At 49.9% G+C, this 12340-nt stretch overlaps 1 protein-coding gene across 2 annotated transcripts in view; it reads right to left on the bottom strand.

Moving 5' to 3' along the window:
• The window catches only part of TG (thyroglobulin), a 254995-nt gene that overhangs the window by 119274 nt on the left and 123381 nt on the right, over window positions 1-12340 (bottom strand). For both annotated transcript variants that reach the window (XM_078441635.2, XM_078441636.2), the window contains exons 36-37: window positions 5740-5874; window positions 3962-4126 (exon numbers count right to left, since the gene is read on the bottom strand). In XM_078441635.2, coding sequence (XP_078297761.2) covers window positions 3962-4126; window positions 5740-5874 — 300 coding nt within the window. The remainder of the gene's footprint in view (window positions 1-3961; window positions 4127-5739; window positions 5875-12340) is intronic.

Here is a 12340-nt window from a genome sequence, read left to right as displayed (position 1 = left end):
TTCTATTTCTGTCACTGCGTGCGTGTGTGTGTGTGTGTGTGTGTGTGTGTGTGTGCGTGCACGCATGCGCAGGGCGGGGAGAGAGAAATTTCTTATTATTTCCAGCAGGTGTGTTTGCTTTGCTCAGCTCCACTGTTGGCTGATTGAGAAAAGTTTTGCTGCTTGCTCTGCGGATCAGTCTCCACATACTGTTCCCATGAGGACAGGAGAGGAAGCAGACAGACAGGACAGATGTTTACCCCTTCCTCACGAGCGGGGCGTAATGCAGAGGTTCAACTGGAGGTGACTTTGTCCCCAGGGGGCATTTGACAATATCCGGAGACATTTTTGGTTGTCCTAAGGGTCTATGAGAGATGCCAGCTGCTGACATCTAGTGAGTAGAGGTCAAGGACGCTGCTAAACATGCTGCAATTTGTAGGACCGCCCCCACGGCAAAGAACGGTCTGGCCCCGGAAGTCCATGGTGCGAGGGTTGAGAAGCCCTGGGATGGCGTGTGTTCAGGACTTTCAGGCCACTGAGGAGCATCGTGAGGAGGAACCAGTGGATGGTCCGAGGAGGCAGGCAGACTTGGGCTTGATGTGATGCACCAGCTACTTGGGGAAAACTCCCTAATTCTTCTGACCCTCAATCTCCCCCTGCGCAAGAGGAATGGTAGCAGTCCCTACAATACATAGATGTTGGAAATAAATAACACGATGTCTGTGGTGCTCCAAGCCCAGTGCCTGCAAGTGGCAGGGGCTCCACAGGTGTGTGAATGAATGACTTGAAGGAAAAGAGGGAGGAATGAAGGGTAGGAGGGAGTGGGAGAGAGAAAAAAGAAAAGAGAGAGAGGAAGGGAGGGAGGGAGAGAGGGAGGGAAGGAGGGGGGAGGGAGGAAGGAAGGAAGGAAGGAAGGAAGGAATGGAAGGAGGGAGGAAGGGAGGAAGGACGGGAGGGAGGGAGGAAACCATGAGTGAAACTTTGTTAAAAAACACTGCAGTCCTGGTAGGAACTCAATGGAAACTCAGGATGGAAGCAAATGGTCACACGTTTTAATCTGGTTCTCAGCCCACAGCTCCTTCTCGCAAGACCTGCTTCAGCTGTAAATCGCAGGATCTCGGGCAAGCGCTCAGGACTGAGGGTGATAAAGCACCAGAACCTTCAGACTCCATCCCTTTCCTTTGCAGGAAAATAGCCACATTTCATGAACGTGGCATCTCTGAAGGAGGAGCAAAGACAGAAAATACAAAAGCTAAAGACTGTTGAGGGCACGCAAGCCTGCTTTCTCACGGACAGTGGTATTCAACCCTCCCTCCAGATGCTGCCCAGCGAATCCCAGACGGAATGAGCTCCGACATGGGGAAAACGTTAGATGTGCAGTTCTCTCTTTTGAAATGGTTTGCAGAAAATGATGGACTCTTTCTAGAAGAGCCACATATTTAGGCCACATGACTACTTAGCTTAAGAAAACGATCAGTAGCCGAATGTGTGCACGAGGTGCGAGCGATGCCTGTGCCGAAACACACGGGCAGGCGTCTTCAGCTGGAGGTGAGCTCTGCACACCGAATTTGCATTGCACAGAATTAACAGGGAAACAGTTTAATTTGTTTTCCAGAAGCTAAACCTCAAAGCTAGGCATCTCTCCTCAGCAGGATCACCGTGCAGATAAGCTACACTATGGGTGAGATAGACTACTGCAATCTAACCTGACTAAATAGTATAAATGTCTATGTAGGTGAGGAGACTTGAGACTAGCGGCCCAAGACCACAGCATATGGCAATCAAAGCCCTCCCAGGCATGGAAAGCACCCCCAAGGTCTAAAGGCTGAGGGAGGGGAGGGGACAGAGGGAGAGGATATCACTGGATCAAGACAGGCCTGGGAACCACCAGTGCTCTAGGGCAGGGTGGGGCCAAATGCAGCTGGTGCCTGGTTTTGTAGATAAAGTTTTATTGGCACACAACCACACCCACTGATTTACGTATTTTCTGTGGCTGCTCTTCCACTAAAGTGGCAGAGTTGAGTAGTTGGAACAGACGCGTAGAGCCTAAAATATTTATCTGGCCCTTTACGGAGAAAGTTTGCCTGTCTCTGCTCTAGCAGATAAGATGGCAGAGAAAGGCAACATTAAAAAAACAAAAGTTATTAATTCCATCCCATAAGCAGGTCTAATGGGGGAGGTGCTTCCCCCAGATCCCCAGCTCCCACGAACCCTGTTAAAAGGTTCTTAGATGTTTCAGTTAGTGATGGATTTCTAGGTTGCTCTCCCCTTGCTGGCTTCATCCCTGTATCCCCAGCACCTAGCACAACGTTGGAATCGTAACAGCACCTCACTGGATGCTTTTAAATGAAACTGAGCCACGAAAAGCTGCCCTCTCCATGGTGACTATGATTCGGTAGTGAGGCGAGGTGGTTTAGGGCGAGCAGATTGTATCTAGAGATAGGAAACCTGGTTCCAAGTTCCCATTCTGTCACGGCTAGCTGTGTGAAAATCGGAGAGGTGGGTTCGCTGGGCCAGAGTCTCTTGATCACTAAGATGGGATGAAAGCCTTATCTTGCCATCTCAGGATTGGTATGAGGACCAGATGAGAAAAGGCACGGGACAGAAGTGTCTGAACTATAAAACGATCATAAATAGTAGCCCATTTGATTACTTTGCTACGAAACTCAAAGGCCAGTGGCTTCCATATCTCGGATAAATGAATAAAGGCGGCACAGAGAAGTTCTAGCTTAGAAACAGGGTTTCCAAAAAACAAACAACCCAGTGGCGAAATGGGCAGAAGACACGAATAGGCACTTTTCCAAAGAAGACATCCGGATGGCCAACAGACACATGAACAGATGCTCAACGTCGCTCCTCATCAGGGAAATACAAATCAAAAGCACGAGGAGATCCCACCTCACAGCTGTCAGAATGGCTAAATTAACAATGCAAGAAACAACGGGTGTTGTTGATGAGGACGAGGAGAAAGGGGACCCCTCTTGCACTGGTGGTGGGAATGCAAACTGGTGCAGCCGCTCTGGAGAACAGTATGGGGGTTCCTCAAAACATTAAAAATAGAACTGCCCTATGACCCAGCAACTGCATCGCTACGTATTTATCCAAAGGATACAAAAATGTTGATTCGAAAGGGCACATGCACCCCAGTGTTTATAGCAGTGCTATCGGCCATCGCCAGACTGTGGAGAAAGCCCAAATGTCCATCGACTGATGAATGGGTAAAAAAGATGTGGCATATATACGCAATGGAATATTACACAGCCGTCAAAAAAATGAAATCTTGCCATTTGCAATGATGTGGATGGAGCTAGAATGCATTACGCTGAGCAAAATAAGTAAATCAGAGAAAGACAAATGCCATATAAACTCATTCATATGTGGAATTTAATAAACAAAACAGATGAACATACAGGAAGGGGGAGGGAAGAGAAGAGACGGAAACAAGCCACAACAGACTCTTAACCAAACAAAACAGATGAACATACAGGAAGGGGGAGGGAAGAGAAGAGACGGAAACAAGCCACAACAGACTCTTAACAATAGAGAACAAATTCAGGGTAGATAGAGGGAGGTGGGTGGGGGTGGGCCAGATGGGTAATGGGTACTGGGAGGGCACTTGTCATGATGAGCTCTGGGTGTTATATGTAAGTGCTGAATCACTGAATTCTACTTCTGAAACCAATGTTGCACTGTATGTTAACTAACTACAATAAAATAAAATAAAATATAATATAATAAAATAAAATAACCATAATTGTATATGTGTGTGTGTATGTATGTATGTATGTATATACACATACAGGGTTTTCATCTTCCTTCAGTCCATCCCAAATGAATGCCATCTTGCCCAGGATAACTTTGGCCAATTTTTCCTTAAGAACCTCAAAAGCCACTGCCCACAAGTCACCACATGCTTGCACGATCCCTCCCAGCTATATCCAGGCCCTCAGAAATAGCCACAAAGACACAGGCTGGGACTTACTCAGCTTCCGGTAAATGTGGCTGGCCTCTTCACGGAGCAGAAGCCGGCAGTTCTGGGCCTGAAGGCTATGTGTGCAGATCTGAGTATCAGCATAGAATACACACCTCACAGCACCAGGTCGGGGCTGCAGAGTGGTGACGAGGCAGGCCTGGTGACGGGAACATTCTACGGAATAAGAGAAGAGTGAGGCTTGGGCCTCAGAGATAGCATCTCAGCCATTCTTCCGTTCGATCAGGCATCCAATCGTGCATCCGGGAACCCATACATCATCTATTCATCCATCAGTCCACCCATTCATCCAGTCGTGTATCTATGAATCCGTGCACCTGTCAGTCTATCCATCTAATCATGTATGCTTCCATCCATCCATCCATCTATCCACCCATGCATCCGTGCAACCATCTGTCCATGCCTCCATCCATCCATCCATCCATCCATCCATCCATCCATCTATCCACCCATGCATCCATGCAACCGTCTATGCCTCCATCCATCCATCCATCCATCCATCCATACATACATACATACATATAATCACTTACTTATTCATTTGAACATCTACTATACATCCCTGGTACTGTGCCAGGGGCTGGAAATAGAATTGTGGTGTGTGTGTGGGGGGGGGGGGGTAGAACCCAACTCTTCTGTAGATCTATCTTCCACACAAAAAACAGGTTTGGGGTTGTTTATTTAATTCACAAATGTGCTCCTGTCATTCCCTTGTTTGAAGCAACTCCCTGGCTCCCCACTGGCTTTGGGATTAAGTCATACCAGACAAAGCTCTCCATGCTCTAGCCCTTGTCTTCCTCTTCAGCCTTATCTCCCTGTCCAGCTCCCCCATCATACCCACAATTTTCCACCAGGGATTATGTCATTTTCCATGTGCACCAGGTCCTGAACTAGATAATTTAAATTATTCATGGCATTAAAGATTTTCAGTCCTAAGAACAGCTGTGAAAATGGTGTTGACTCATTTACTTGGGCAAGCTGTGAACTGCCTAAGGGCCTCATTCACAGCCCAGTCTGTGCTATGGCAGCACACAGAATTGTGCAGTGCACAACCTGTACATGTATACACAGCCCTTTCTGTAAGATGTACGTATTTCTATCCAACCCTGCCGGTGAGGGGATTCATGGAATCAAAGAATTGGAGGAGTATGAATGTTATTCAACCTCAGACTCTTGCAGAAGAGAGAGTCTTTGTAGAACATTTTTACCACATGGTTATCTAGCTTTTGTTTAAATACCAGTGACCAGAAACCCTCTAAAAGAAGTATGTGTCTGTGGACAGCTTTGCCTATTAGAAGCTTCTTTATTTTGTATTGAAAAATATCTCTTGAAATTTGAGTTTTCCCCATAGGTCTTAGCTTCGCCCTGTGAGCCTGGCCAGGACAAGTACATTTCTTCCTTGCCATGATGGCCCATCTATAATCTGAGGACAGCTATCCCGGCTTCTGCTCATCTCCTCTGTCTCCGACTAGCCTCCTAGATCCTTCCTCTCATCATCTTCTGACCTGGCTCAACGTTGTTCTCTTTCTGGCCAGCTTACTCCCTTGGAGACCTTGACTATGGTCTGCCCTGCAGGAGGATGGGGGTACTGTAGAGGAGGGCGCACCCAGAGTCTGTCCCCAGGTTCATCCCTTCCTGCCCAGCATGCCAGGCCATTTTGGGGTCTCCCACGTGCTTCCGAGGTCAGGACGTTGGCAGCGCTGTGTGAGGCCCCGTCCCAATCAACCACCCTACCTTGGAGGGAGGGAGGGGTGGGAAACTCCCCTTACCCAACAAACAGAAGTCTCTGGCATCAGAGAAGTCCCTGGTGGCGGCAGTGCTAACGTGGGCAACATCAAAGTTCCTGATGGACGGGTCAACAACTGCTGCGGAGAGGGCCAGGGACTGCCAGGAGCCCAGAGCGACTAGGAGGGAGAGCAGGGGACGTTAGTCACGCGCAGCTTTCCATGTTGTGATGAGAAAGACAACGGGGTGCCACCTGGCACCCCGAAGAAGCAGCCCCAGGGCATCTTCCCTGCAGCCTCCATTCTCCCGTGACCCCGTCCCTTGATCCATGTTTCCATCTACAGTGATTTAGTACAAGTTTTTAGGAGCCAAGTTCTATGCCCAAGTCTACGGATACGAAGATAAGACAACAACAACAACAAACCATGGCTGTTTCTATTAAGAACCTCCCAGTAGAGCGCGGGAGAAGTAAAACAGAGGAGGCCAGCATCGTAACGTAGGTGTCACGACTCAACAACCAGAACGAAGCTAGGTAACGATGACAATAGCGGAAGTAGGGCTTCCCAGACACGGTGTCACTTAATCCTCCCCAAGCCCTCGAATGGAGCAAAGACCACTGCCTTCATAACGGACGCTGTGGCGTGCAGCCCGGGCCACCTTTCAGGACCCAGCCTCTCATCTCCCCAGCGCTGGGAAGCTGGTGTCTGGGGGCTCTTAGCCGCGTCCCCTCCAGGACCTGCCTGTGATCTAGGTGAGCCACCGCCCCTCTCAGGGTCAGCCTGTGTCCCCAAACTAGTCCGTGTGGGTGCGCACAGGCCTGCCCCAAGACGGGATGACTCTGCAGGGCCAGCCCAGCTTCAGAGCTCACCAAGGGATCCACGGGGCCGGGGTTTGGTCAGCACAGAAGCCCTACGTCTCCCGCTGCCCCCTCGCTTCCTTACAGGTGCCACGAGCCCTGCGCACAAAACATCCTGCATGCAAATCTCCATCACTGAGTTTGTTTCCTGGAAATCAGCAGCTAAAACATCCTCTTTAAAGATGAAGGAAATGAGATGCAGAGACGTTAACTGGGCTCGCCCCAGAGAGTTCCATTCTTCAGGGGTGGGGCGAGAGCGAAACCCGGGCTTTGCATGCACACAGCCCATGCCCTCCGCGGCTCCAGGGCGCTGCCTCCCGCCATCTGTACATCTGTCACACCAGCAGGGAGGGACTCAGGTGCAGCTGTCAGACATATGGCTTGGCACGGGCGAAGAGACCTGCCAGAGCAACCAGTGTCCCTGTGAGGACAGAGGTGACCCTGAACGGGGACCTGAAGCTTCCACTATGAAGGAGGACTGTGGGTCTAGGTGGATGAATGCATTTTTCTGTCCACAAAGAGCACTAAAATGGGCAAAACACTGCCTCCTAACCCAGCCCTCCGTGATTGCTGGGAGCACTAACTCTAGCATTCTCCAGATTTGTTTGGGGGGTGCATCACTGATCGTTAATGGAGAAAAATCTATGTGTTCATTTACTTTTCCTTTCTGTCTCTGGTTTCGTTGTCAGAAGACCACAGTGGTTCTATCCCTATAGTAACTACTTGTGACCATTTATCTCACTTGGGCTAGCAGAAGAGCACGGCCACCTTAGGTGTAGCAATTTACAGTTCGCAAAGTGCTGTCACTTATCAGCTAAGCGCTTTAAGGGTGTGAACCCAGTGTCTCAGTTTTCCCATCTGCAAAATATTATGTCTGATTCCCACGGAGCTCCGCCTGAGTGGTGGGGTAGGGACTCCAAGGCCTCCTTCACAAATGAGGAGTCAGAAACAGAAAGGCTACGTGACTTTCCAAGTTGAACTTGACCAAGCCAGACACAGAACCAGCCCTCTTGGCTCTCGGCCAACACTCTTTCCACCCCCTCCAAGCTTCCTAAACAGCTGAGCACCTTTCCTGGAAAATTGTCCCCAGGTATGAAAAGGTCTTTCTCTGGGACAGTACCACGCTCTTAGCTATATAAGGAAGCCTGTCATTTTTATCTCCAATCTGCCTTTGACGCCCAGGGCGCTAAAATTAGAATGGTAAAACAACCTAGACCACACCTTTTTCTGCTTAATAAAAAGAAAAAAAGAAAAGAAAAAAGAGAGTAAAAGGGTTTATCCAAAGAAGTCATCAAATAATGATACGAGACTTCTGATGGACTCAGCCAGAGAAGGTGAACCCCCTCCTGGAGCTGTGGGGCCGTCCTCAGAATCCAGAGCCACGTCTTTCTGACCTTGGGACCCAGCTTCTCTGCCGCAGACCCCGGGCTCTCATTTTCTTACACGTCCTCCACGCGTTACTATTTTCATGGTCAGTACAAGTGGCGTTTTTGCAACATGACCAAACTGAGCTGCATATTTTTAGGCAATATGCAATATGCAATCTCACAGAAGACTTATGATGGGGTTGCAGGACCATCCTGCCAATTACGGGCTTAAAATGGAAGCCTTGGCCGCACTCCGTGTTTAGCTTGATGTCTGGGGGAAAGCGCTTAGAATTGAAGGGTAAATTTCATCTCTAAAGTGAGAGTCCGCTCATCCGTCGCCACCCCAGGGCCTGGAGCCAAGTCTCTGCCACACCCTTGTCCTGTCCCCTTCCCCCCAGCTGGCGGGGACCCTAGGACGGGCGGCTGCTGTTGTGCAGAACCCAGCACCTGGGGCTCATGCATCTCATGCAAATTCCGAGAACAAGTTCTTTGTGCATGTAAACCTACGATATAGCCTGGAAGCTGGGGGGATCTTGGAAGCATTTGGGGAGGGGGGGAGTTTACCATCAGACCCACCCAAAGGGTGTTATCTGTGGCATATTGATGAGTTTCCTTCCTCCCCTTCTGTTTCAAATATATTTTATACACTGCAATGCCAGCATCACCTTTAAAAAAAAAAAATCTCCCCTTGAATTTGAAATCCCACGTGTATCATATATTAAGTACTTACATATAAATGAATTTTGTCTGCTGGGTAACCTTTTCTTTTATTCATCTGTTTGTAAATTCTAGCCCTGCCCTCATGCTGCTTTAAGCATTTTATCATCAAAGCCTTCCCAGATTAGTTTCTCTTTAAAAAATATTTCTTGGGGTGGCTCTGTTGGGCATCCGACTTCAGCTCAGGTCATGATCCCGCAGTTTGTGGGTTCAAGCCCGTGTTGGGCTCTGTGCTGCCAGCTCAGAGCCTGGAGCCTGCTTTGGATTCTGTGTCTCCCTCTCTCTCTGCTTCTCCCCTGCTCACACACTCTCTCTCTCTCTCTCTCTTAAAAATAAACATTAAAAATAAGAAGAAGAAAAAAATTTTTTAAATATATTTCTTGGCTATTTTTGGCTACTCATTCTACCAGATGAAATTCAAAGCCATTATATTAAGTTTCAAGAAAGCTCTTTTGGGATATTAATTGGAATGTCCTTCAAATTAAAAACGAACTTGGGAAGATTTTAGATTGTATTATGTTTAGGGTTTGATTTCATTAAGAATGGAATGGAACGTTTGCCCCATTATATTTTTAAAACAGTTACTGTTGGCGTAAAGGAAAGCCCTTTATTTGTGTGTGTTTATTTTCTAAAAGGATCCTGAACTCCCTCGGTGTAACTCGAAGACATGGTTGAAGGGCAGGCTTTCGTCCATGGGGCTACTTTGGAAATGGGGCCCAAACTGGATTGCAGATGTAGCAGTGACCTGCCTCCGGGGGTCTCTGGTTGAGCAGTCCTCTGCGGTAACCAGTTGAGTTCTAGATTTGTCCATTTATTCAACAACCACTCGGCGGCCTCCTCCTACATTCCAGGTGCTAGACCTGATAGCAAAAAGGTAGAGCCCGGAAAAATGGGCTAATTAGCTAAAAAGTTTAGGATCCTTTCTACTTTCCATCAGTAATTCTCAAACTTTGGTGAATACAAAGAACTCGGTACAAATTCCACAGCCCAGGTGCTGTCCCCACGTCAACGAGCCTTCGCCTCTGTGCTCCTTACTAGTTTTCCAGGTGAGTCTGACATACAACCAAGTCGTGAAAATTGCCTTCCTCAGTTTCTGAAATATTCCTTTTTTTTTTTTTTGGCCATTACTGATGGTGAAACTGCTTAGGCTGGTGAAAAGAGACAGTTCTGGGATCCAATCTCACTCACCCTGATGCTGTGTGTCCCTGGGCAAGTTCCTTAACCACTCAGAGAAACTCCATTCTTTAAAAAACCTCATGTCTTTGTCTTAAACATTGCCCTTTCTCTGAATCTCTAATAAACACAATGCCTTCAAGTGAATATGGCATGTGACCACTAACATCCTGGTGTAAGTGTGCTCATCAGCCTCTTTGCTTGGAGCCCTTCTGAGTTGGCCTCAAGATACTAGTCCCTTCCCCCAGAGCAGAGGGAGGGAAGTGGGCAGAGGAAAAGACGAAGGTTGGCTCCCCTAGAATGACCGCCCAGCCTGGTAAGAACGGATGCCTCCTGGGGTACCCAGGGCTTGGCTGCCCCACAGCCCCATGGGCGTGCACTCTAGCTGTGCTAGATTCTGCTGCCCCCAGGGAAACTCCCCAGGAGCCACTACCGGGAAGGGGAGAGAACAGGGGAATAATGAGCCTGCCCCTGAAACTGCCCGAAGCCAGGCGAGGAGTGAACACGTCAAGCAGCTGTAAGGAATGGTGGGCTCTGAGCGCAGGTCATGAATGAGACCTACGTGGTGAAGTTTCCGGGTTCCCTGAGTTTATCCCAGATCCCCATCCAACAGCTCCGTGAATTTGGGCAGCCCCCTCCTTCTCTCTGAGCCTCTGTTTCCTCCTCGGCAAACCGGGGACACCCTGAAAACCTCCTCCGAGAGCGGTAGTCAGAAATGAAGCCACGGGGGTAGGTGACCCCCCTGCCCCCCACCACGCAGGTGCAGGGGGCGGAGCTTAGTGAACGCAGCCAATCGCATCACCTCTGAGGCATTCCGGTCTGTTTTCTCAAAAACTATGAAGGGCTGAGCCACACCCAAGTATGGGGGGTGAGGGGGAAGTTCCTGAAGGCGTATAGGAGTCCAAAGCACTGCCAGTGACATCCTGCCCTCTTTCCAATCCCTGCTCCCTCTTGCCCCACCCCAGCCTGGTCCCTGGGCACCTGGCTTCCTGCCCATCCATCCCTCATTCTCTGCCCTCTGGCCGGGTGACTCCTCCTACTGGTCATAGGCACAGTAGAACCAGCCAGCGTGCCTGCCTGACTACTCACTGGGCCTCAGTTTCCACAGCAGATCCGCTGCTGAATACAGCAACAAGGTTTTATGAGCTCAGCACAACCCAAAACGAAACCCTCACTCAGCCCTCCATGCCGGTGTTTACCCCCACGTGGTGTTCTTGTTCCTCAGGAAATCCCCCCCCACCACGCCCCCCGCCCCCGACATCCTACGGTCCTATGGCCTCAACTTGCCCTGTCCCTTCTGCCTGCCCGGCCCCTCTGGGAACAATTCCTTCTTTCCCACCCAGATTCCAACCCCCTCGGTTTCACTCCGCCTACCGACACCTCCCTCTGGCCACTCTTGCCCCTCTCAAGCCACCGTCGCGCTGCAGCCAGGGCACCCCCCCCCCCACCCCATCTGACTACGGCACTCACTGCCCACCGTCCTCGGGGAAACAGGCAAAGCCGTGGTCGGCAGAGCACGCTCACTGCGGGGTCCAGATGCATGACACCCCCCACCTTCGCAGGGGGCGCCTGGGTGCTCCCCACTCTCGCCCACACACCAAACGCGTCAGATAGGGACACAGAGCCACAGGGAGGAAAGGTCACAGGGGACTCTCCAAGGTCACAGGGGAATGCTCAGGAGCTGTGCGGTTTCGCCTCTGCCTCACGATAGCCTGGGGCCCCCTCAGTGGGGTAGTGACCCACAGATCAGTCCTCCTCGCCAGCAGCACGTGCATTCGATCCCCATTTCACAGAAGACAAAAGTGAGTCCCAGAGAGGGCCGACGATGTGCTCCAGGCCACACAGCTAAGAGGTGCCGAGTCAGCATTTGAGCCTTGGTCAGCTCTGTGGCCTGGCATTCTACCGCTCGCCGCAGAGTTGTTGACGTGGATGGGGGCAGAGCGGAGGGAGGGCGGAGGGCAGAAAGCAGCAGGTGGCAGGGCGGACCCCTCCATGACTCTGGGGCAGCATGGGCTGCAACCTCGACATAGGTCGGCCTCCAGGAATATCCAGCTACTTCTGCTCCCTTCTGGAAAACACTGTATTCCCTTCAAATGTAGACTAAGTAAAAACAAAATCACGAGACTCCAGTATATTTGAAATTTTCAAATATATGGAAAATCATGGTTAATCCTGTTCTGTTTTTCTTCCCTCTCTCCCCTTCCTTCCTTCCTGTATTCCTTCCTACCTTTCTATCCCAATACCAGTTAAAGGAGGAAATGCTTGATTTTGATTTCAAGGCTTAGAGGGTTTTTTCAACCATTAAAAATAGCTTTACCTTAGCCACACACACACACGCACACACACGCACACACACATATGCCTGCAAACCTATGCTACTACAGAAGGTACGGGTCAGTTGCTGGCTGGCCGGGTAACCGGGTGTCAGTTCCTGCTCTGGCCCTCCTTTCTCTCATTGGAAAACTGCGGGCGTGCTCACCAGCGTTTCCGAAGCACATCAAAGTGCAGACATATCAGACCAGTAGCAAATAC

The sequence above is a fragment of the Panthera onca genome, chromosome F2, assembly GCF_046562875.1.
Source record: "Panthera onca isolate mPanOnc1 chromosome F2, mPanOnc1 haplotype 2, whole genome shotgun sequence".
Lineage (NCBI taxonomy): Eukaryota > Metazoa > Chordata > Mammalia > Carnivora > Felidae > Panthera > Panthera onca.
Note: the sequence above shows the minus strand (reverse complement) of the source record. Positions and strands in the feature narration are given on the sequence as shown.